The 26,735-nt window shown below is 47.4% G+C and overlaps 1 protein-coding gene across 6 annotated transcripts in view; it reads right to left on the bottom strand.

Moving 5' to 3' along the window:
- Window positions 1-119: 119 nt before the first annotated feature.
- The window catches only part of LOC135901975 (uncharacterized), a 210,699-nt gene continuing 184,083 nt past the window's right edge, over window positions 120-26,735 (bottom strand). For all 6 annotated transcript variants that reach the window (XM_065431855.1, XM_065431856.2, XM_070525281.1 and 3 more), the window contains 2 exons: window positions 9,485-9,845; window positions 120-5,767 (listed from right to left, as the gene is read on the bottom strand). In XM_065431855.1, the coding sequence (XP_065287927.1) occupies window positions 5,498-5,767; window positions 9,485-9,793 (579 nt within the window). In that variant the 5' untranslated portion in view covers window positions 9,794-9,845 and the 3' untranslated portion in view covers window positions 120-5,497. The remainder of the gene's footprint in view (window positions 5,768-9,484; window positions 9,846-26,735) is intronic.

The raw sequence follows: 26,735 nt of genomic DNA, 5'->3' as shown, positions 1-26,735 counted from the left end.
TATTGTAAAGAGAGAAGCAAAACGAGTGCTTGAAAATGATCAGAGGTACACATTCTTTGTTCGGTTCTTTTATTGCGTAGTGATTTTTTTTTAATCTCCGCTTCGTATGTACAGACATAACACACATTCAGAGCACATTCATTCGAAGGTTGTTTTTTTTTGTACACAAACATCATTGCCATCTACCTGCGTCGCCGGTGGCACATTTCGCCAGGCGCTCATTTCTTACGTCGACACTCTTTTCGTGTGTAGTGTGTGTTGGCTCTATAAATCTCGCGTAAATATGGCTCTCTGTTTGCCAGTTGTAGAAAAAAAAAGACATCAAAACGGCGCATCACAAACACCGAGATGCTCCGACACAGAACAAGTAGGCATTTCCACTACCACAATAAGCTACGTTCTCGAAACTGTTACAACCCAAAGGATGCGGCTTTTAAACGAAGAGAAGGCAGTGATAAATTTTACACACGCAACTCACGCTGCCCAATGCCTGTGTCACAAACGTTTCTCGGACAGGCTGTACGAAACGTAATAGAAAGTTTGTGCTCGTCCGTAAACGTTTTACGCTAGAAACGCAGAAGTGACAAGTCGCGTTGGTGGCGCCATCGTGTGGCATATTCTCTAAGCGGGGATGACAAAGCTATTATTACAGTGACCAGCCATATTCCACTAGCAGGCGGTGTAAAGCGTTGGCGCTTGATGTAATCGCTAACTTGCGGTCTGTTTTCCTTCGACGAGAACACCCACGTGACATAAACGTTTCTGACGTGTTACGGTTCGGCAAAAAGCGTCGCAAGGTGTCGCTACCAGTGTCGCTACTGCCGTCCATGTTTCCGATATTCCGTTACGTATGCAACAACACCTGTGCGAGCAAGGTGAAACTATCAGAGTGCTTTTGCGCAGATCACTGCGATTTATGCAATACCGAAACACCGGAAACTTGGACGGCAGCATTACTGCTGGAAGCCGCGTTTTGTGGCAGTCTGTTGAACCACAAAGCAGAACTTTCTTTTCGATACTGCTCTTACGGGAAAAAAGAAATTCACCCACGATTACGCTACCCCCTAATGCGAAATTTGAGCGTAGCTCTATACGTGTTTTCATTTCGCTACGCACTTGCTGGCGCGGACAGTCCGTCTTGGTGCGGCACGTTGCAAGCGGAGCGAAGTGTGGCGCCACTGCCTCGCTAATCGGGACACCGCGAGAGGCAGTGCGTGGGTGACGCCTTGGTGTGATTCACAGCAGCCGCCGCAAACGGACCTCCGCTCATGCGACGCTTTGTTTCCATATATGGTATCAGTGGCGTCATTGGCGAACAGACGATGTGCGCTACTCTGGAACCATCTTGTAACGGTCGTTGCTGCAGAGCCTGTCTTGCGTGGCACTACGCATTTCTTCTCACCCTTTCGCCATACCCTCCTCCTCCGCTTTCCTTCTCGCGCTCTCTTAGCCGTCGCCGTCTTTAATCCCCCGCTGCGCTCTGCGTTCGCTCTTTCACCCTTCGCTGTGCTCGTTCACTCGGTTACGAGGGACGCCGACGCCCGCTGCAGCAACGGGTGAAGCCTACGCTCTAAAAAGTCGCTACATACTTTCATGATTACGATGTTGCCACGGTCTTTACACCAGCGACTGAGAAAAACATAGGTCGTCATGCAGTAACACTTTTGTACGTTCTGGCTGAACTCAATGCCACCAAATGGCGCCACGTCTGCGTTTCCAGTAGTAAATAGGAGCACGTTTATGTACAAGCTAAAACCTCCTAGCGACAAACTGAGCACGGTGTTCAAGAGCACACGTTCAGTCCATGCACGATGCTGTTATGGCAACATTGCCCTGGACCGCACAGGGATTTCAAACACTTCATGAATATTCAAACGCTCATCAAACTCTAATTAAGGTCTGCAATATAATCCTTCATGATTAGACATCGGAGTTGGGTACAATATCGGTCACACACTCCCCATTAGGGTAAAAGAAATGCCAGAGCTCGATCATATTGAAACAGTTTGTCTTGCATCAAAAACGGACATTGCACAGACTGCGCCTGAACAGCTTCTCAAAATTTAGCGCACAGCAAAAAAAAAGCAAGTTGAATGCCATCTGAACACTAACAAAACCCATCTGTTTGCTGTGCCAGCTGACAGAAAAGCTTGTTTTCGACCATTTTATGCGCTTAAAAAAAAAACTTTTATGGCAGGGCAGACGTGATTGCACCAGGTCGAAAAATAACGCAGTGTGAAGGTAAGGCATACTCAGGGAGTTTTTGGACGTACTCAGCCGGAAGTAGCTCAGTTCACTACTTCAAATGTACAGCTGTGTACCTTTACAGACAGTACTTTTCACTTCATTCGGTCAGCTTCAAAGGGCACTCTTGCAAAAGGCTGCTTGTCCAGTGTACCAGCGGCGTGCTCATTGGCACTCTCAAGATTTTTTGCATAGCTCTCGGCAAGAGGCATGCGATACATGTCTCTGGAACATGTGTTGAGCGACTGGGTGTCTTATATTGACAAATAAGGCTGATTAACGAAACAAATTTATAAGTGCTGAAAGAGATCTAGTAAAAAAATCATGTTTTGCATGTTTTCTACATTGTTCAAGAGAGAAACAGTGCTAGGAACAGTTAGCATTTGGCAAACTGCTGCTAAGTATGCTCGTCAAATCTGATTTTACATGTGCTATGGAAGGCCCACTGTGAACCAGTGATACAGCATTCAGAATTCAATGTTTGTTGCATTGACTCGACAATGTGTAAATCATCAAAGGTGACGCATGTGGTAGCATCATATGAACGCAAAGACTATGAAGGTTGAAGTGTAAACCTACGATAAAGTTATGGAAGATGTGATTACCCTGATGGTCTAGCGATGAAAAAGAGTACTGCAGCAGTGTGCTTGCCGTCGGTAAAAAAGTACAAAATCGAACTTTACAGCAGGAAGGAATGAACATTTGGATTATATTCATAAACCGTAGCAGCACCATCTCACAATAAAGTTCAGAGCTGGCAACATTGATGGACTCATGCTTTCAACTCAGAGAAGTAGCAAGGCTACTCGCATGTGCAAACTGTTCTTGTGTAACATCTGTTAAGCGGATTATACATGACTTGTGTTTTGTGGACTGATGGCAGTGTAGTATGCGCGTTCGCGCAGAAAACAGGGAATCACGATGGAATCGTGCCAGAGAGTATCTATTTCTGAACGTTGCTACAATAACTGTTACTGCCATTGCCTGTCTTTGCCAATAATAGCATCACCGATTGTCATTCTCGAATAAACAAGCGCTGGTAGCCGACATGTCAGCAGGTTGGCCACTGAGTTCAACTTGTTACCAAGCGAGTTCAAATGACGCATGGTTGCAGTGATATTCATACTCTTAACTATAACTGCATGTATGCGTGTGCATGAATCGCCATCCTATGCTTGACGCGAAAATGTATTTAGCTACGTTTTCCTAACTTTGTGCAGATAGACTTGGCCTGCTTGCTTTCCTTACGAAATGAGAGTGTTCTGTTCAGACTAACGGTGGCACGTTTTATATAAGTTCACTTCAATAAAACGTGCTCCTGGCGAACTTGCCAAAGTGAGTTCATTCAGGGACACGGAAATAAAGAAAAACGAGTGATGACAATCACAACTGTTGCTGCATGGTCAACTGTTCGAAAGCGAACTTCAACAATTCAGTGTTAAAATTGTATCGAAGAAGACACGCGGACATGCGATGCACAATATGTTTACAAAGGTGATAGCTCCCTTGAAGAAAGCAAGCATTTGTCCATATACGTAGGCCCATTAGATGAGAATGCGTCCAGCGTAAATATACCAAAGAAGCAAATATTTAATTACAAGAATAATCGGAAACTTGTAAAGCATATCACAAAACAACCAGCACGGAACTTTCACCAAGGTTTCAAGAGTCAAGTGCATGGTACAGTAATGTCTTCAGTGATAAAGTGAGAAAAAAAAAACTGGTCAAATGGTGTGAGTTGCCGAGACGGCCCTGAACAAACAGGATGAATGGCGCACAGCATAGGGGCGCCTTCAAGTAGTAAAAAATACTAAGCAGTACACACGCTATAGCGAAACACAACGAAACAGTAACCTGCAATTTATGCAATTCACTACAACTATAAGGAATGCGGCCGCCTTTCCGGCGTAAAGGGGAAGGCCTCAGCACAAGACTGCGGCCTTTGCCACGAAAGACACGGTACTAACAATGTCCTTCATTTCTAAAGATGCACATGCTGGAAATGGCTGTCCTGGTTGTGGTACACGTGCTAGCAAAAATGCAAAGGGGCACTCATCCTCCGATTGGGAATCTGTGCAAGCCACATTTTCAGCATCGTACAGCCAACGAGAGAAACTCCCGTCAAAACAGATGCCTTTGAGGCAATAGCATAGCACTATATGCAGATGACAGTCCTCACCGCAATCTAGTGCAACCGGCAGTGCCTTCATCGGCGATGCCTCAAGTCGCCATTCAACATGTGGACTTGGCGTTACAAATGTCCAAACGCCAGCGCTCAACGCCAAGGATTTGTGTAATAGCATTCACGTGATTGTCCACACGAAGGCTCGTGTTGGATGCCACGAAAGGAGCGTCAAGTAGACCTAGAGACAGAAAAAACGCACAGGTCCAAGCAAGTACGCCGACGAAATCACTCGAAGCAGACAGCCAAAGAACGAAGAGACGATTGTCTAAGACGGCCTAATGCGCCACAATCTCGCGTAATGCACCTGTGACAGGGATCCGCCACCAGGGGTTGCGGGCACGTTGTGCACCGAGGTCCTTGTGACGCGTCGGTCAAAGACCGTGAGACGGACGGATCGTTGTCGATTCGGTGTACGGTGCAGGCCGCTGGGTGTCGCAAAAAACGTCCTGGGGCGTGCCGATAGGTTCTCACAAACTCGGTTGCACGGGTGTCGGGCAGCAGGCCGGCCTCAAACCCTCCACGGACCGAACGAAATGACGGGCCCATGGAACCGATCCAGTCCGAGCGTCGCTAGGGAAAAGTTCATGTCACACCGCCTCTCCCGACATGGCCGTCTCGCGCACAACGCCCACGTCTTCTCACCAACCTAAAGGACTAGCCGTTCTACCACAAACCTCTTAGAAACGTCGAGAGCGAGCCGGTGTGTTCCCTAGCAGGCGTATCCTTGTTCGAGCACCATCGCGGCCACCTGCTCAGCTGACCTGCACGCAAACACCTCAAAGACTTTCGTCTTGCGACCGTCCCGCGTATGTTCTTTGACAAGCGCGAAGGCGTGCGTGCCAGTCACGTCCTCCAACAAAGAAAGAAAAATAATTCACGGCACATTTCTTTTTCGAAGTAAGATAGGGCAGAGACAATAACATTCACGTATTAAAACATTCACACTGGAAGCCTTAAAAAAAGCAAAACAAACAAAAAAAAACCGACGGTCGCAGAGAATGGCCAGTTGGTTCGTCTCCACGCCAACGGGTCAAGACCTGGCTTGGCCAGTGAAGCATTGCCGCTTGTTCATCGTTTGCCCTTGCCCTTGATGCCGAGGAATTTCCAGAAGGATTGCTGGTTGGACGAGCAGGACTCGGTCACGGTGCGACCGGCGTTGTTGTTGTCCTCGACGGGCTTGTTGCTGGGCTCCTTCAGCATGTCCAGGAAGGTCTGGTCCGAGCGCGCGATCTTGGCCCTCGTGAGCGTGATGACCTGCGGCTGCTGAGCGGGCGGCTGCCGGCTGTGGTTGTTGTTGACCGCATTGTTGCACAGCACCTTGGGATCCTCCACGAAAGCCTGTGGGGAGACGAACGGTGGGGCAATTCAAGCAGATGCTGAGAAACTACAAAGTGGACGAGGAATCTAGCCACAGCGGCACAGATGAAAGGCTATAGTAAACCGAGTTGTCGTGCCAAACACTCAGAAATATGGGCAACTTTAGTGGCTTATGCTGTCCCCAAACAATATACGCCGTCCACATTGCTTACCTCTGTTCATAGACGTTGCGCGCCCTGTGCTTACCGGTCACGAATGGCATCCACTTTATCAGGGTGACACATCGTTTTTGGCAGGAAAGTTGCCAGCACAGAGTTTTCAAGAAAAGACGGCGAATACTGTATGGGGACAGGATACAAAAAGAAGGGATTAAACTTTATTTTAGAGTGCAGCTGGTGCATGATTTTGACCAGAAGTGTGGCACAGCAACACTTTCAAGAGCTTGCAATATATGTCTAGTCTGATCTACAGAAAATAAGTTAGGCGGAAGCATTCGCCTGTCCGTGTTGTTTATACAGTCTGTGCACTTATTCAGCGCCACAAAAAAGGTGAAAAGCACAAGAAAGGCATCGTTACATTTATGCAATGGCATTCCTTAAGCTCTCTTCTAGCAGTCATGATCATAACCACATTCAGTCAGCCTATGTTAGGTCAATTGCAGGACAAATGCGTTTCCCCCTCCCCCAGCGATCTTCAATTAAACACTAACACTCCAGTAATTATAATAGACCGCTGATCATCTTTCTTACGCATTACATGGTCGGCCCATTGTGACAACTCTTATTATGATTATCTTCACCAAAGGTGCTCTATTTTTCTCTTCTGCACTTGCCAATAATAAGTTAAATGAAGCGCTTATTTCAATCACTGCAACCTTTAAACGCCGTGAAATCACGAAATAGTATTAAGCACTAGAAAACAGCTGTAACCTCCCTCCTGAAGTCATAACGGAGAAGGCCATAACGGAGAGACGGTGCGAATACTTCGTCGTTCGGTAGATGACACCATCCGACTCTTGCGTCGCATCACGAACAGACGCAATGGTATGCGTGAAGAGTGCGCGATCCGTCTCGTGCAGGCGTACGCGATAAGCCGCATAACGTATGTTGCCCCCTACCTGAGGTGGATCGGGTCCGAAAAAAACAAAGTCGAATGCATGATCCGAAAGGCTTTCAAGAGGGCGGTCGGCGTTCCACTCAACGCGAGCACCGACAAGTTTCTAGAGCTCGGAGTTCACAACTCTCTCAACGAGTTAATCGAGGCGCACGACATTGCGCAATACGAACGATTATCCAGGTCAAAGGCAGGTCGATGCATCCTCGAGTCGCTCAGCATCGCGTACCACACTCAGCATGGAGAAAAGATGGCGGTTCCCGCCTCTGTTCGCGACCGCCTGATCATCCCGCCGCTTCCCAAGAACATGCACCCGACGCACCACGCCGGGAGGCGCAACAAACGAGCAAGCGACCTTGAGAAGAAGTTTGGTAACAGCAACGAGGCGGTGTACGTAGACGCTGCGCGATATGGAGGAGGGAGAAGCGCGCACGCGATAGCGGTTGTAGACCGCTCGGGTAGGTGCCTCGCGAGCGCCACGGTGACCACGGGACACACGGAAGCGGCCGAAGAAGCCGCGATAGCCCTAGCGCTCGTCGCGGTGCCGAACGCTGCGATCGTGATCAGCGACTCGCAGGCGGCAATCCGCGGCTTCGCGCGCGGTCGTGTCTCGCGGGAAGCGGCCCGCATACTCCAAATTTCTGACGACGGCGACTCGTCATCGCCCTCGCAACCCCAAAATTCTACGGTCTTCCTCCTCTGGACCCCGGCACACACCGATGTTCCGCTAGCGGGAAACGAGGCGGCCCACGCCACGGCTCGAGGTCTCACACGCCGAGCCGCCGCTGATTATGTGGCCGCCTCCGCCCCCGAGAGCGGGGCATCGGATCTGCCGGATCGGGACACTACAACAGAAACACAGCAACAAGAAAAACACTGGGCGTGGGGCGATCGCCTAACCACGTTCAGAGACCTCACCCAACACTACAGACTCGAAAGACGCAGATTCCCGCCACCACACGATAAACTGAACAGGAACGAGGCCGTGACGTTACGCTTGCTCCAGACGCACACCTACCCTAGCCCCGCTATCTTACACCACTGCTATCCGCGTTTGTACCCAACAGACGCGTGTAAAACATGCGGACGCAGAGCAACGCTGCGACACATGCTCTGGGAGTGTACCGGCAACAACGGTAATCAAAGCAGCTCCGTTGGCGACGCGTCCATAATCGCGGCTGTTGCCAGAGTAGAAGGCTCGAGCTCCGTTCTTCCCGACGCCGCCCCGGATGCGGGAGCCGCCGGGGACCTTCTCCGTAGGCGTCGCCGCCGCTGGGAGGCGGCTATCAGAAGTTCAGAGCTGGCAGACCAGCTCTGGGCCGTCCGGCAAGCCGAAGATGCCGCTCGAGTCCAAGAACTTCGAGCCGTCACCTGAGGCCACCACAGCAAGCACTGCCGGACTATTCTATATTAAAGTTTCTTCTTCTTCTTCTACGTTTTACTGTACAGAGGGAACAACATTCCACATGACACATACAGAGTGCCACAATCACCCAGATGTTCGACGAGGACCTGAGGACGTACAGTCCCGAGCAAAAGTCTGCGGACCAAAGGTGATGCATTTTTTTTTTTTTACAGAATGGGCATTCCAGCTGAAATCAAGAGCTCTGAAGCCATGTAGGTTGTCACTACGCAGTTCGTTATTTTCTAGATGCAACACAACAGTCATAAAAGTAATGTGTTCTAGTAACTAACGAATTGTGTATGTCGAAGAAACTGGCCTATAGTAATTTCATTCCAACGATTCCTTTGAAGTGCACCATGCAGTCATCAGGTATTACGGAAAATTTTAAGGAGGTTACGTAAATTTTATGACAATACTTTGCCACCCGAACAGCATATCTTTAAGAAAAACGTTTGATATACTGTCAGATCCAGATTTCTTTAGATCAAGCTTAGGCAAAATACAAAGGATACCATCTTCACTTATATTCACTTGTGCGATCGGGTTACGAATGGGATACGATGGCTGGAGGAGGAGGAGGAGATAAAGAGAGGAGGCAGGGATGTTAACCAGAAATGTGTCTGGTTGGCTACCCTACTCTGCGGGGTGGGAGAGAGGGAATAGAAAGATGAGAAGTGTGCATGCGAGGCCTTCCTCGAAGAAACTGATTGAAAATTTGTAGAATTTTCGAGCAATTATAGAAAGGTCAACAAGGTCCTTATCTCATATACTGAGATATAGGCATAACCATACACATATCAGTGTACAGTATGCTTATAGAAAAATAAACATTATCAAATTCTGCCATACGGACGAATACACCATCTTGTTATCTGTCACTCACAGGGTGGCTACGCCGTCTGTGACAAGCTCAAAACAAAAAGATGGCGCGGTTCGACTGTAGCCAGAAGTACCCCTAGAAAACGACATCATGGCATTACCTGGACTTGTGTTATTCTTGGCACTGGGGTGTTATTCTGGACACTGTCAAATTCTGCCACATTGTCCGATTAGCCATCTTTTTACATCTCCGATCGTTCTCCGAAATGGCGGCTCGCCGTGTGTGATATTATCTAAAAACACAAACATATCGCGGAACTCAACAGTGTCCAGAATGAAGACCCTTCAGTACCGAACGACATCCCGGCATTACCTGGACAAAAACCTGCTCGACACTTCACCTGAGCCAAGTTGCGGCTGATCTGCTTCCGTATGGTCTTCTTCATCGACAGGTGGCGCTCCAGGTGCCGGAAGTCGCGCTCCGTCAGAGCGTTCGGCGTAGTGCCCGCGCCGCCGCCAGGGGCGCTGGGCGTCTTGTCGGGGTGTCGATTTTGATTGGACTGCTGCTGCTGGTGCTGGTTGTTGTTGGGCGCGTGGTGGCGCGGCGCGGGCAGCGGGCTGTCCGACTCCTTGCGCCTCGACCGGGGCGAGTAGTCGTAGGAGCGCATGTCGCTGAACACGTCCCGGACGTGGGGGATTCGCCGCTCCATTGCGGGTTGTCACCGACTCATCGGCTCGTCCTCACAAGCAACAGGAGGTCGCCTGCACCAAAAAAAGCGTATTTTTTTTTTAAAATTAGCTTTGCCAGTTTTACGCACAAGTGAGTCTATATACAACACGCGAGACGGCACAGAGAAACAGAAAACCAGGGAGGCTAACCAGAAAGAAGTCCGGTTTCCTACCCTGCACGTGGGAGAGGGGGGGAGGTAAAGGAACATAGGAAGCGAGAAAGAGAAGTAGCAAAACATAAATCCACGGACGAAATTCTGAGGCGACGCACGTCATGGTCAGTACCCCGCTCGTCCGTCGACCGTAGGAAGGTAACAAACGCTTTGGCTGTCTTTAGCGCATACGTCTGTTGTGAACACCAGGAGTACATTTAGCGCTGATAGCGGCCGGCTGTCCACCGTACCCAAGTCGGTACGTAGAGTCTGCCTCTTCGTATAATAAGCGGGGGCGGATGTACAGAAGATGCGCGATTGTTCCGTTACAGCCGCAAGAGCCACCGATAGGGTTGTTGTGCTGTCCGACCCAATTATGAACGATTGTGAATTGATATACGTGGCAACAAGCAAGGGACGGCTCTGATGAGTTTCTTCGCACCTTGATAGCCCAGACGATAAACAGATCATTTGCAAAAAATACACTCACAGTGTTTATAAAGTGGCAATGCTCTTCTCGTAGACTGATTAATCTTATATTGAATCTTTCATCTAACACATGCTTGCTCACTTGGTAATGGATTAAGTATGAGGGATTCCGAACAGAATGTAACTTAAATTAGATATGTTCGGAGAGCAGGCAACTTGATTGGACGTTTCACAATCGACACAGTCTCCAACAAGACACTTCGTACAAGAACGTTCTACGAACTCTCTATAGAGACAAAATGTTGTAGGAGTTTAAAGTATTCCGCGTTGAATACACGCTGTTCCTTAAGGCAGTTACTTTCTTTCTTTTGTCTCTTCGCGCACTCATTAACCAGTGATTTAATCAATCAACCAATCAATCAATCAATTTTCTGTTCGTGTGTGAAGCACGGCCCTATGCCAAAGTCGACTACTATTTAAGCAGTTATCGGTCCTCTTGCAAGGAGATGCGTGTTCTTGCCCCTTTTTTCCATTCAAGCTGTTCGCCACTCCCGACTTCCATTTAACCTACGGCCTTGTAGGTTAAATCATTTCAGAAGTCAGGCTAGGCTTCGAGGGATTGCCGCGCCTTCTGGCGGCAGCGCTAACATCTATATAGCCTTTTCTTCCCACGCTTCGACGCTGCCCCGATACAATGATCTTATAGCCTATATATATACACAAAGATCTACCCGTCCATTCATTCAAAGTCCTCGGTATTGTTCTACGCCGCTCCCTCTCCCCTTTTGTACTCAGTGAAGAGCGCTCTAAATGGAAACGCTCATTGCAGACGCTTGCCAGACTATTTCGTCTGGCACAATGGCAGCGGCAACGTCTGGTGCTTTTCGGCTGCGGCTAGTTCACTTTCGCGTCCTCTGGTGGTAGTTTTCTCAGCACAGAAAGCTTAGTTACCGAAGTAGAAGTGATCGAGCAAGCTGTACAGTGCGTTGTCAGCGAGCAAAAGAAAGCAACAAGCAGCCCTGTACGTCCCTAGGTTTGCTAAATATCTCTATTTGAGGAGAAGGCAGAAAAGAAAATGGCTGTAATGGCGGCTGCAAGGAGGAGGAGAGGGGGGAGAAGGAAACGGGAACAAACGCACGTGCACTTTCGATAAACACATGCGTTACACAAGCATTACGCGATTCGCTCCGCGGACCATGACCGAGCCGGCTCGCACGGTGAGCGTTCGCGATTGCTTAACAGAGCCGGCAAGATCACGCGTGCGGGCGCAGTCGAAGTGCCGAGTGCGAACCTAATTGGATTCCGGAGAGGGAGAAGCTCCGCCGGCAAAGAGAAAACAATATTTCTCCTCTACCCGAAGACAAAGAGCGATAAGTTTCAGTGCGAACATTTCGTGTCGGGCCCTAGGGAAGGCGACAGACGAAAGCGGAGAGAGAGAGAGAGAGATGGCAAGGCGGAGCATAAATAGACGAAATAAGAAGAATACAAGGCAAGCAAAAAAGCAACTGGTGGCAGCAACACCTGAAGAGAAAACGCGCGAAGAGGCCACGCTTCGCGTAGCACCGTAACTCCGAGGGCGTCAGTTTGTGAAGAGGCTGCAGCATGCAGGCAGCGTTTCTCAAGCGAATCGCTCCAGCACAGTACCACACGGAGCAGACGAGAAAACGAAACGCCTTCTGCGGATCGTACCGTGCCCGCGCATTTCAAGAGCGTGGGCGGACCCCCCCTCCGCTCCCTAAGTATAGCTTCCGCACGCGCTGCAGTGCAGAACCGGAAGCGATGGGAGACAGGGCCGGCTTCCGGGCTGCGCTTGCGACTCCTCCTTATTATGCCTGGGGGTATACTTCTTTCTGGAACGGGCGAGAAAGGCAGCCGTACGTGGGGCAGCAACGAGACGCCAAAGCAGCAGACGACGTGCCGTTTCGAATGAGAGCAGACGTCAGTGGCAGCGCGCCGGACGCACGACTATACAGACGACACTCACGCCGCCCACCGGCCTCTACCGATTCGAGCGAGTCGACAAGCAGCCGACGATACAAACGCCGCCGCTGCACATTTTACGCGAAAAAAAAAAGAATAAGACAGATACCAGTACAGGGATGAGCGCGTTGTGTTTGCGGACGAATCCAGCCACAGTTTCTCTGCTCAGTACAGTTTAGGCTTGACACTTCGAGCGCGCACGTATTCGCCCCCACAGAGATCTGGAGGCGGTAGCGAACCGACGGTGTCCCCGAGAGAACCAGAAGCAGGACACAGCAGCAGCAGCAGCACCGAGCGAAGAACAAGAAAACGAAACCAAACTACTATTGCGCGAGACGCGCGGACCGCACGAACAAAGCGGTGCGGGATAAGTGCCGGACGGGAAGGGAGCCAGCGAAGAAGGCTACTCCATTGTTTGAGGCCGGCGCCGCTTCTAGCGAGAGAAAGAACAGGCGGAGTCGTTCGACTGCTGCCCGCTGCACGCCCGCCTGCTTTGCTTATGCCGACGGCGCGCTAGCTCGGCTGCCGCCTTGCTTCTGAAGCGCGGCTTGCCTACTCCGAGTGTCTCGCACAGTGGTCATGAAGACGATGCCGCCGCGCCCGGCGCACTTCGTGACTTGGCTCGGCTCGATAGTAGGCTGGCTGGCCTGCTTCTGCCGCGTCTAGCGGTAGCGTCGGTGCACGAACCACACTAACGAAAGTTCCCGAACATTACCATCTTCAGATTTTAAAACGAACACTTTCCAAAGCACCGTGCTGAGGCGAACTTCCAAGAAGCTGACCAGTTTGCATTAGCGCATCAGTCAGAGAGAGCTAGCTTCCAGGAAAGCACGACAGTCAAAGCCCAGACTATAAACTGGCATCACATTCAAAGCAAAACTTGGACACTGTGTAGGGAGAGCACCTTGAAGTGCGGTAGGCAACAGGTCTGGCCACGTGTCACGTGACTGACCTGAAGAACCACAGCATGCTGAAAGGGAACAATTCTATCAGTTATTCTTCTAGCGTATCGGCGGATACCATCGTCAACCGTGATTCGCCAGAAGTCACACTGACTTGGCCTTACAGTCCGGACGTTGATTTTTTACACTACTTTCGAGTAATGGCGCAACGAAGGAGTCTTCCTAGTGCAGCGAAATGCCGCTTGCTTAGTGAGAAGGAAGCGAGCAGGAAGTGAAATAACGTGTTTATTTTATCTTTTCTTTTGCAACATGAAACTGAACTTTAGGCCATCCTGAATGATACGGCTCAACAAATTTCGTTTTAGTGCCACTCACAAGCCCATGAGAATAAGCACTGACCATCCGTACACGCAAGTCACTGCTACTCTTGAAAATTGGCGCAGTCGACAGGTTACAGTGAATCGCGTCCTGTCGTCTGCGCCAGGCGACATCCGCCACTGGCCGCACCAGACGTGAATCTACGGCGAGTCACCATGCATTGTTCACAGTACTATTATACCGAGTGTTATCGTGTGCACGACAACTGCTCTCCAGCATTCCGGTTCTTCTGCCGATGCTATCGACCAACCCGGTTTAAGGACAAAGGGAGTGCTAGAAGGTAATTTTTGCAAGAGCGACCACATTTGAAACATTTAACGATTTCCCAACGTGCTTTACGAGAATGCCGCAGAAGAGATTAAGATATGCGGCATGCAGATAACGCCGCAAAAGCAGGTGAAAGCCCTCAATTGGTTCTTCAGTATAGAGCTTATGGTGAGCTGGGAGCCTTGGCTCGAATACGGCAGATTATGCGTTGTGGACTAGACACTAGGAGGAACGAGGAACCCGTTCTATTTGGCCAATTGCACCAGGAAGGCTTCGTCGGCTTGTCTTGGAAGGTACAGCACAGAAGAGAAAAATGATGAGGAAAATGAAAGCAAGAAACAAATCTGAGGTCTGGCGACCGAAGTTGCTGCAAACTGCTTACGTCGCGCACTAATAATCAGCAGTCTACTGGGAGTTTAGTAGGAGGGTAGCTCAACACTACCGTGCCGAGTGCTTTCTGCGATCAAACATAACTCTGAGTACATGTAATCGCGAAGCCAAGCATTCTCGTATTGTCTGTTCGTAAGCGCGAAAAGGACTAAGTAGGTCTGCAGGCGCTTCTCTTTGCCATTACGCCTGTGGCAATGCCCGACCCGTGCCACTTCTCTGCAACGCTTCTTTGCAACCGGCCCATAGTCGGACAATATTTGTCCGCGCAAACACGACTTCCCGTTTACCGACCGACGGTTCCTTTAGATTAAGAATGTGCCTTCACAGCAGGCGCCTCACGCGTGTCGTTTGCGAAAGGCACAATGCTCTCTCCACGATGCGAAAGGTGTAAGGGCACTGAACGTGCGATTACAACACCCGGCACACGCTCGAAGGCGCTCTTCTCGTGGAAGAGAACGCAAAACGCTTTCTAAACGCTGGCTACGCAATCCCAAAGTGCCCTCGTGTTGTATTCGGAAGCGCACAGCCGTTAAGACAGAAATTTTGCCTGTCCGTACAGGTACTACCTTTTTTTGTGTGTGTCGAATAGCGGTGACTTAGACATGCGCATCTGTGCTAGTGGCGCCATCTGTGATGCTGAGTTGAACCACAGCACACATAACTATAACTTTACTGCTTAACTAGCATCGCAATGACGGGCAGTCTGAAGAGTATATTTACTACCGATATTGTAATACTGATGTGCATATTAGATGGCAAATATTAAGTTTTTGTGGTGTTCTATACATACAGATATCCGTGCTGTGCTGTGTTATTTTCGCCATTGTGTTTTTCTTTTCAGTCGTTTAGTGTTGCTTTTACCTCTGTGATGCTGTTTCTAACGTGCGTTTGAAGTTACCTGTTAGCTGGAAGCGTGAAAATGCTTCTTTGTCACTCTAGTGTATTTGTATCCGTGCCTACTGTCTGCAAAGTAATCTGACAATCACTTATAACTAACACGCAGCTGAGCAGCTTTATGCGTTAGCCTAGCATTCTGTTATTCTTGAACAAAAGAAATCCAAGTTTTAAAAAGTCGAATGTCTGCGTTCTCAAGGCAGATAGCTCCGAAACAGGAAAGAGGAAGTAATACATTCAAATGGCTCTGGCTTTGTGACCGCACACAAAGAGCTTAAACGCAATGTTTCTTATTTGCTGTTCCTGCATTCCGCTTCGCAGAGCGCTGCCCAGGGCGTCTAGGAAATTCATTCATTGCCTTATATTCGTTGTAAGCAGGGCAACCCGACTAGGTCATCATCTTATTTCAACTTTTTTGAAGCGGGAAATGGCAACCCCGTTTTTTTTACATACGTAAAGTGCCAAGTTTCAAAAGTGACGAGCCGTAATATAGCAGAGAATTACAAACCTAAAATTCCGCGGTCTGCAATAGTTGTAGGCAACTACGCATAAAAGTTAAACGACTGAGAAAAAAAGAGGCTGCCAATACAGAGCCAGTAGAGCTTGACGAATAAAGTGGGCCGTGATTAAGCGCCATGAGTGCACTTGAGATTGAAAGCCTTCGTTTAGACGTGGTGAGCTCTATGTACTTCTACACGCTTGATTGAAATTGCCAACTATTACTGCAGCCGCAATCAGCGAAAGAAAGAATCACTGAATCAAGAAAGATAATAAAGTGGCCCGGAAAGACTGAACAAAATATAAGGTTAAAGCAATTCAGTGACCGTCTTCAACGTATAAACACACACACACTGCGTTGCAATGAAACGACTGCAGCAGCACACCCGCGCGGTATCCCGCCGTATTACGCGCAGCAGACATCACTCGTGCGGTTTTGCACACAGACATCAACGTCGTGCTGGGAAATCATTCCGTGTGTATAATTCTCTCCATCGTCTAAGTCAGTCGTCGTCATTGCCGCCAGCTAGCGTTTCAGATTATGGTAGTAGATGCATATCCGAGAGCTGGCGAATTCTCCACGTAACGCAGGGCTTGTGACACTCTGTTGAATTTCGCACCGCAATCTGAATGTGGCCGGCAGTCGTATCCGCGGCCTCGTAACAGGAACGCTGCAGTCGATGTGCCTTTGCAGCGGGTCACGGCAGTCTCTTGCTGGGCGACTAGGTACACACATTTGTAGATGAGTAGAAAAACCAGCAAGGAAGACGCGTACACGAGGGGAAGTGGACATAACAGGCGCTGATCACACGAGCGTATTTTTTCTCCATGCCTATTGTTTTTGCACAGTAATGGGGCAAGCACTTGTATAATCGAGCGGAAGCCTACAGCAGGTTTCTGTGTTACAGTTCTAGTGTTCTTTCATTTTTGTACCAAGAGGAAGCGTGAGTGACTGTGAGTGAACGCGCTGGTGTTTCCGTACATCTAACCTCGCGCATTGCTGGCAACGGCACTGCGCCAGCGCCTACTTTTGAGGTGGTGCCGTCTACTCCTGCGCCATACGATAACTTTTCACCTATAGTCCTGTCTCAACTCAATATACACACTTGACTTTCGTTCGTGTCCCTTCAGAATGACGTGCCCTTCAGAAGGACACGGGAGAAGGAGAGGACGCATCAGCAGTCCCGCGCAAGGTGCTCCGTCGTTCCGTTCTACAGAAGGGACGCACGGGTTAAACGTCGCACTTTATGTCCTTCGGCTCTGTATTATAAGCGAGACACACAAGCTGACCTCCCGGTCAACCCAGTCTTCCTCTTCAGAACGCTCTGCAGCGGAGTCGTCGAGCGCTTCCTCGACAAGCACTACAAGTTCCAAAGATCGACCATAAAAAGTAAAGCGGCGATGATGGCGTTGTCGGCGATTCGACCATGTCTAATGCCTGTTTCACATGATGCGATTTTCGTCGCACCGGAAGTGCGATTTCCGTCGTTTGCGATGAAAATCGCAGTCGCAGTGCCGACCCCCCGATTTTCGGCTGCGACCAACCGGTTGGTCGCACAGTCGCACCGTCGCACCGATCGCTGCGATTGTCCGTCGAAATTGCGCGGAGAGCTGTCAACGGAGCTATTTCGCCGGTTTGTTTTGATGGCGTCTCGCACGAGCAGTGCAATCGCGGAGACGTGGATCGTAATTTTAGGTACGTGCGCGAATTAAGGGAGAATAAAAAACTTGTACAGATTGCATTCTCCTATTGCTATGCGTTTGTTGACACGCTACACAGCAAATGAAGTGCATTTTCACGTTTGCTTCGTGCGCCTTTGCGAGTTGTCAGTCCTAGGAGGTGTTCGATCCCCAGCAGACGACGAGGTCGTCACAATTTTCTTTTGTTGAGTAGCATGCAAAAATCGCGCTTACGGAGCAGCTTGAATTATTTCAACCTCGGCAAGGGCAAATGACAAGACAGCAAAGTACCCGAAGTTTCTACGTTGCGCTGAACGCGGTACCGTTCAGTTGCATTTTCTTGTCGGTTTTCAAGCATGAATTTCCCGATTCATCTTGAAAGCTTATCTTGCCTCTTATTAAATTTGACAGAGCAAAAGTGTAGGCTATCGTAATGAATTTGCTACGGTAGTATTAAATCCGTGGCTTGAATAAAATATTACATGCACGTTAAGTTGCACCTCTTCTCTGGAGATTTTTTTTTTCTTGCACAGAAACCAATAAACATAGGCTATGTTGCGGACTTTGCATCCTTACTGCATCTGTATGAACACTTGCTCTGCAAGGTAATCAACTGTACAGCTAGCAGATTAATTAAATTGCTTGCTATAGAGGCAAAGTGACAACGTACCCTCCAGCACAATTATGTAGAACTCTTGCAACAATGCGAAAAGCAGGCAAACGGCCTGTTCTTGTGGGGATAAAACAGTATAAAACGACACGCTGAAGAAAAGTAAATCAAAACTGTGCTGTGAAGTCAGCCAGTACAAGCAGTTATTGCACATTCACAGCGGATCAAGTGTGCAGAAACATGCCTTCCATGTTTCTAGTAAGTTTCTAATAAGTTTGTGATCAGATATATTAGTGTGTAAATCCATATAACGATATCCGCTGCGATTATTATTTTTATAAGTAATGAAATACCATGCTACTTGCAAGAACATATATCACCCAAGGATTTCAGAACAAATTTCTGCATTTCAACTATACACAATATGTGGCTTATTCAATAAAAGACCATAAACTGGGCTTTTTTGCCATGACAAATTTATTCCAAACTTTACTTACATACAGGCAAGAAAAAAAGTTATAGACAGAAATATTGTTCTTCAATTTGTTCACCTGCCACTGTGGCTATAGCATTCTGCTGCCAACACAAGGCGAGGGGTTGATTTGCCAGCCATGGAAGTCGCATTTCGATGGGAGTTGTAGGTGAGAAAAAAAGCTCTTGCACTTAGATTTAGTTCATCACCTTTTATTGAACCCTTACACTTCAAAATACTATTGCATAGGGGGGCATGCTTATGCAAAATCTAACACCAATAGAAAGCAAAGGGGAGAATTGTAAACCAACCATCTTTCGTGATAATTCGAGTGTGTAAATATTCATTGCATCGATATGTATTGTTCAACAGCACTGCACAAATAAGCATGAGCAGGTGTAGCAAGTACTCTGTCAGGAAGCTGGTTCTACAGATGTATAAAAGGCATGAATGCTCATACTACGTCGTACACATAGCACAAAGAAAACCTTTTTCGAGAGTTGTCCCTTCTGGCAGATATGAGTGGGACATAAGCAGCAGAAACTTTATTGCAGGACATTGTGTAATACCGCTTATGAAAGAGTGAAGAGAGTGAAAAGGCTTTTAACAGCAGTACCTCATGCTGCTCTAATAAGAGGAACGATAAGCAAAAACATTTCTGGTAGAGCACTTAAACAGCAACTTTCTGAAAGACAGAAAATTTCAGGTGAGAGTTGGAGGTACATTTGGCGCACACACACCAACAACACGGGCATACTACAAGAAACACTACAGCCTATGGTGTATTACAGTCCATGGGAAAGCTATCTTATACAGAAATCAAGAATGATGCAACAAGCCCTCGACAACACTGCAGACTTTCTTGGCCAGTCTGGCCTCTCGCTTTCTGATAAGTCAGCTCATATGGACGTCGGAAAAAAAAAGAAAGACTAGAATCAAGAACTACCCAAGATTGCACATTGTGATCCACATAGCTGGACAAATATGCCCGCAAGTCAACATCCACAAATCCTCAGCTAGTGTAAGCCCGTGACGGCAGAGCCAGCACGTGGGTGAAACAATTATGCAATGCCTGGACGCAACTTCCACACCTGGTGAAAAGAATAATCTCGAAATAATGGGGGTGGACTAGTGCATACTATAGAAAATCGCAGATGCTGTGCTTGTGTCCAAGGTACGGCACGGTATGAATTACCAGCAGCACACAAAAAAGACAACTCATCGAATACAGGCATCGGGTAGTAATAACAGGTCTTTCCAACTGTACCATGCTTGATGACCTCTATGAAAAAGAGCTGACGAACAAGCTCCTAGACGGAGTAGAGTTGCAGCCTGCAGCACAAATTCTTTGTCTCAAGAGCTCAGAACCTCGTCCCAAGATACTATGCCAGCTAGCATACGAGATGCAAAGACGACTACCCCTCCCTTCAGAAACACAACCTCGGGAGTACCTGAACTTGAAACACAACAGGCCCATACCGTGGAATATGGGGGCAAACAATTAGGGCAGGAGACTATATGCAACTGCCAAACACACAGAGGAGGTTGCTAATCGTGAAAATGCAAGCAAACATAAGGCACATATAGTACACTCATCTGGCAATACCAGTGTAACAGTAGTATGACACTACATAAAACTAAACGCCATATAAGTGAGTACCATTCCAGGTCATCCTACACCTAGAAAAGCTGAACTGAAGGCAATCAAAGCAGCACTTGTAGTGCAGATTACACCCTGCATGGATTCACCAGAAACTGTCTGGGCCTGCACATCACACAAGATTGTCGGGAAAATCAGGAGATTGACACGCGACTTGCAAGCACATAGCCAGAAATTAAATTACAGAATACATAGCCATGCAGATATTTCAGGAAACAAGCGGGCTTATAAGCCTGACATAATAACTGAAAACTAGATGAGTTTGTGTATATTCATTATTAACTAAAGTGCTACAGATAGACAACAGACAAGAAAGAAGTACTCGGTGTGTTCACTTCGTTCCTGTCCATCGAATTTCTGTTGCAGTATAGTTAATGAATTCATAAGGCTGCACAGGAGAAGAATGATACCTCTGCCCAAGGGCCCGATCTCACATCCAAATCCACGCGTGTGCACACACACACACAAATGTTGCAAGAGTGCATAGCATGAAGCAGTATCAACAGGATGACACTAGATATGGATGAGGACGAACTTTCAACTGAGGTTCATTTGTAAAAATGTGGCGAGTTATATAAATTAGCACAAAAAAAAGGACGATGAGCAAAACGAGAACAAGGTGAAAGCAGGAGCCAACGTTTCGACAAGTGGACTTGTCTTCTTCAAGGTCCACGTGTGAAAACGTTGGCTCCTACTTTCACCTTGTTCTCATGTTGCTCATCGTCTTGAATTTCCATCTCCTGCCTTCCCCGAGTTTTCCCCAGAAAAAGAAAGACATCTTTGAAGGATAGATAAAAATTGGTGCTTGATACAGGCAAACATAAATAAAGATGCTACAGAAAGAAAATATAGAAAAATTCCAAGTGCAGGAAAAAAAAATCATTACAATTGCCAATCCTGCATGCCAGCACCTTTCAAGAAACTTTGTTGTTATTCCAATAGACGGACTGACAGCTTGTTTGTGCAAGCACATTCTTCCAGTTCCATGCCACTGGGAAAAAAATGAGTTTCCTGGAAGGTAGCCACATGCACACTTGATGATCACAATGTTTTTTTTTCCCTGGACTTGTATATCTATATGTATTTTCTCCCTTTCCTGCTTTTATGTTTGGTTTCATCAAGCACTAGTCTTTATCAGGTTTTATTGCTGTACTACTTTGTGGTAACCTTTATAGATCACTGCATTTTCACAATAAACCTTTTAATCAGAAGTTAGCATACCCTGTTCTTACTGCTTCACACTGTACATTCTTGCTACATTGGCCAAATAAAAGATTTTATAAGGTATCATGAGGGCCATTAAAGTGACTTGTTGCAGTCTTAAAAAAAAAAACGAATAGCCTGGCTGCAGATGGCACCAGAGAACACATAGGACAAACAAGAAAACCGAGATGATCTAACAACCAAAAGTTTAATGTACACACCGAGTAAATGCTCGCTGACAAGCAATAGACTGAACATGCACAAAAAGGAGAATCAAAAATTCATGTGTGTTTCCCGAGAGGAAATGCATCCATTTCTAACGGAGGCCGTGCTGACAAGATTAACCCAGCATTTTTAGATCTACAGCTTGCGTAATTTCTCTAGGCAGCTGATCTGCACAGAATGCTAGCTTCTTCCTCTACAATGCACGCTCAGATGTGGAGAGTGCATTGTAGAGGAAGAAGCTAGCATTCTGTGGAGATCCGCTGCCTAGAGAAATTATGGATGTTGTAGATTCAAACACACTGGGAGAATCTTGTGTCAGCATGGCCACTGTTACACTTTCAGAGATGGATGCGTTTCCTGTTGGAATCTGTATGGACACACATCAGATCTTGCTTCTGCTTTTTGTGTAAATTCGGTTTATTGCTTATCGAACAGCATTTACTCGGCATGTTCAATAAACTTTCATATATTAATACACCTCATGATTGCCTTGGTTTCTAGCAGAAAGGTGTTCATTCTTTTTACAGTGAAGCTGTATATGCCTAGGCGAAACACTCATGGTCCGATCCCAAAAACCCTAGTGTAGGGGTATGAGCCATTGTTTAAGGGGGTGTGAGCCATTGCATTCGTCTTGCATGATGGACGGCGACATTTCTTTTTGGGTAGAGAGAAATGCTTATGCATTTCAAACATACATTTATCTGCGTATTATTGCAGGGAAGGGACACAGAGGGGGACGGGGTTAAGACAAGATCATGATGTCATTATTATCTCACAGCAAAGGTGTGGTGGGCCATTGGCTAGACCGATAGTGACGTCGTTTCTCTCTAGCAGCAGAGCACGCGTGCAGCAGTCTCTCTCCGACTTCCCAATAGGTTCGAAAATGTGTCCCTGTATTTAATTAAATGAAATGTGCAGCCCCGGTGTGTCACTTCGTAACTGCAGTGCATAACTGAGTCATAAACATTATGATTAATGCATTAAAAAACACAAGTGTGTAACATAATTCAGAAAGACTTTGATGGACCCGCTGGAATACCACAATGAACCACTCATTGCACTTTCCATGATAGTGATCTTGCAAAGTGCAATGTGTGGCATTCCAAATAAACAATGTGATAAACCCAAGCCAAACATGTGCATAACCTCATTAAGAAACACAGACATAACCAATAATATAGAAAGACTTGAATAAACCATTGAAATTAACCCAGTGATAAACACCGGGGCTGCACATTTCAGCTTTGCTGGTTTACTGTCTGTACAGGGTGCACGGGCAGTAACTTTTTCTGTTATTGTTTGTTAAGTATTGTATAGTGTTGTGCCAGTAAAACACGGACTAGTTGGTGCAATGTATTGGCACTGCTTTTTTTGATGTTTTTTTTATGTTGTGCCCTTCTTCCTTCTGTAGCTACTTTTCTATTCCCCCTCGCATAATACTCCAACCTTGCAGCCTGCGAGGTATATAAATAAATATGTATATAAGCACATGTCATTCATTTATCTGCATATACCTCGCATCATTTCTTGCTCAACAAACGTCACTGCATTGATGTCTCGCAGCGTGCATCTACATTAACTGCCATTTGCGTTTCGGTATGGTTTGTGAACACTGTAATGCATAAAAATTACATTACATTAAGGTTGTGACCTATGCGGTGCATAAGCAAACCTTGCAAAAGATGACATGTTGGATTGTTGAAAATAAGACAAATTGTATATATCGCAGTTACTTTAACAGTATTTAATTGACCACTTGACAAAAACTTCACTTCGCATAGATTCCAACACGTACACTGAATCTGCAGTTTTCTTCTTTGCTTATTAATGCAGTCGTTACTGCATGGCCACATTGTAGATTTGAAAACAAAGTGAAATAAATTTGTTTGTTGCAATATAACAATATGTGTAGATCACTGCGATTGTAACACAAAAACTTGATACAAACATGCACACTATAGGATGCAGATAAATGCTCAGGACAAACTCCAGAATGTTTGCATCCGGATACTTATGAAAGTGAACAGTTTCACTCCATGGCTGTCAATGAGAGGGAGAGAGAAAACTTAATTGTGTTCGTAGAACAAAAATGCATTGATAAGCTTAGACATATAGTCATTGCTTAACACTTTCGAAATGAATAATTATAGCTTGCTATCGACATTGAAGCAGCCTTTCGACAGCAAGAAAAGGAATAAGTTTCTCCAGCTCTGAACATTGAATTGCAGGAAATGCAAGCAGGCATAAAATTCTGCCAATACAATCTGTTTAGGAATACCGAATTGGAATAAACACTGAGGCTTGCATTTGTTCTTTCTCTGGCTGAGCAATCTAGTTTTAAATGACTCCCGTAAACACGTCGTAACAATGTTGATCTAATACAGGTTAAATGCATGACTAGCTTAAGAAATCCGGATGATTGCTATAAATTACAGTGAAGAAGCTATAATATCTAATAACATTAATAATATAATAATAATATTTATTTCCACAAAACAGGCTAACCTTGAGAGGCGTGCGAGGCTGAGCAGAAAGTTGAAAAATTCTACGGCAAGTCCGCCTGCCGTGGGCCTACGATCCTGCGTTATGAATAGCGCGTATTGATATGGTCTTCTTGTTAGAAGTTCCTAGTATACTACCAGCGCGAGACACGGGACAACAAAGTGGACGAGAAGTGTGTCTTTTAGAATGCTATGTTACAACGTACAGGTTTTTACAAAAGTGACGGTAACTGCTCGAAACATTTGATGCGTCGGCTTTTGCGCCTTTAGAAATATTTAGAGAGGGCTCCCATATATACATTCGCAGCGCGAGCGCGGCGATGGACGAACCAGGCTAGCGCTAAGGTTGAATTTCACAACACAATTTTCATTCCACGTCGTAATCACACAGATCGTTTGAGGCTTCGTTCAGGGGCACACGCGGGCGTTCGGGTTGGTGCTTCTTGTTGCGTTTGGCGTAAGAATATGGCTAGGAGCAGGCACCACATACGCGCAATGACGGGCAATATACACGCATCATTTCTCCAGAAGCTGACGCCGAGCTCGGGTAGCGCGAGGATCTTGTTGGGCTGACACGACAACTTCGTGGCAGCCGAATTCCGAATACTGCATATACGGTGAGGGTAGCTATATGAACTTGTCGATAGGTCATCTTGTATATTGTTGTAGCGCAGGCAGAACGAAACGGTCATAGAAGGTAGATAAAATAACACACAGCGCTGAACCATAGAATAAAGAATCGCTGAACCACCTGCGAACAGCTGTTTACGTGCGCGATGTCGCACTGAACTACAGAAACCGCCGTCGCGCACTCCGAAACAAATGTCAACTTCAACACGTTTTTAAATTACAAAACAAGCATATTATTTGCTCCTAATAAAGAAAAGTCAACAATATTATAAGTTAAACGTTTTATTCATTACAATAAAATAATTGTGCAACGTGTGCCATGAAACCTGGCAGTAAGCAACCCTGGGAATCGCACCAGTCGCATTGTTAAAATCGCAATCATGTGAAATGGGCCCTCTAAAAATCGCTCTGCGACGCGTGCGACAGCACCGATTTTCGTCGTTCCAGTCGCAGCATGTGAAACAGGCATAACGCGGCGTCTCCCGCACAGCGGCGCTGCGGTACGGGGCCCAATAACTTCCGCTTTAGAATGGCCGCGCGGAGGCGTCAACGGCTGTTCGACAGGTTCTACTACACGATGCGTTCTCAAGAGATCGACAAGCGCACAAGCAAAAAGGCAAACAACAACGGACACGGGCGATAATGGCGTCGTCATCGGCCGGGGGCATGCACGGTGACCCGTGCGTCGTCGTAGTCGCGGACATCGAGAGAGAGACGTCGAACGAACGGCGTTATTGCGGCGTGCGACCTCGAGACGGCGGCGGCAGGCGGCGCATTGTGGGACAACCCTGGGAAGAGCACAGCAGGCCTACTATGGCGGCTATTTTCTCGCGCTTTTGAAGACGCCGCTAGCTAGCTCGCTCGCTCCTCGGCGTGACGCAACTAGTTTGCGCGCGTTTCTGGGCGGCAGAGCGACCGGCTGGCTTGCCCATCGCGAGCCGTCGGAGCGGGGGGAGGCGGGGAGAGCGATCGGCTCGGCCGAGTCGTGATTGTATTGGCACGTACCGCGTTCTTCCGCGTTTAGCGCGTGCAGTTTTAGACACTCTCTTGTAAAGAAGAGTCTGGGGGGCCTATTGCGGATATCGCCACATTTCGCCGCGTCGTCGAATGGGCGGTGTCCACGCGCGGGAACACAGCGCCGCGTATTCTTGATTGATCGACTGACTTACTCGTTTACGTCTCAGCTTACTTAAAGACCCAACATTCGAAAACAACGCACGGAAGATGAGATACGAAAAAAAGACAAATTGCGGAAAGTGCTTCAGATAATCACCTACCAATCTAATCCGATTCTGTATTTCTACTACGTGCGCGATGAAGACAGTTCTTGAACAACGACGCCATCGCCACTAACCCTGCTGTGTTATGACGCCAACATGCGAAATTCCAGCGCAGCAAGGAAATTTCGCGCCAACAGTTCGAAATGTGGCGACGGAATCCGTCCAACCCACGTGGGCTCGAAAGTCGTTTTGCAGACGCGCCAGCTTCGCCAAGGCACGTTTTCTTTTATCGTCATTATTACCATACAGTCAAGCGCCAGCGGTGATGACCTCCCCGTGGCTCCGCCGGGGTGTTTCACTAACGCACGCGTTATCGAGGCCACTAGCGGCGCTGGATACATCTAGCCTCATCGCGTGGACGCCATGGCCGTGAGTGACTCATCCGCAAAGCAATGTAAGCGACGCGTTGAAAGCGGAAATCCTAGATGTCTTCGATGGATGGAGATAGAGAGAGATGAAGAGGAAAGGCAGGGAGGGTAACCAGATTATTAGTCTCCGGTTTGCTAGCCTACACTGGGGTTGGGAGATAGAGGTTAGAAGGAGGACAGAGAGGAAACGGTTAGAAAAGAAAGAAAAAAAAATGGCTGTGGCTCAGCTAAGGTTAAGCCCAGGATGCGAAGCATACTTGTTGAATATTATGCTCCCAAAAAGAAGAGAAGAAGACGAAGTGAGAAACCAGCGTGCAGCCGAGTGCGCGCCTGCAGTTTTTGGAGTTGTTTTTGCCAGCGTCGAATAAAGAAGACGTTCTCTACTTCGGCTCCGCTTCCTGGTT

The sequence above is a fragment of the Dermacentor albipictus genome, chromosome 9 (assembly GCF_038994185.2).
Source record: "Dermacentor albipictus isolate Rhodes 1998 colony chromosome 9, USDA_Dalb.pri_finalv2, whole genome shotgun sequence".
Taxonomy (NCBI): Eukaryota; Metazoa; Arthropoda; class Arachnida; order Ixodida; family Ixodidae; genus Dermacentor; species Dermacentor albipictus.
This window is presented reverse-complemented; position numbering and strand designations above follow the sequence as displayed.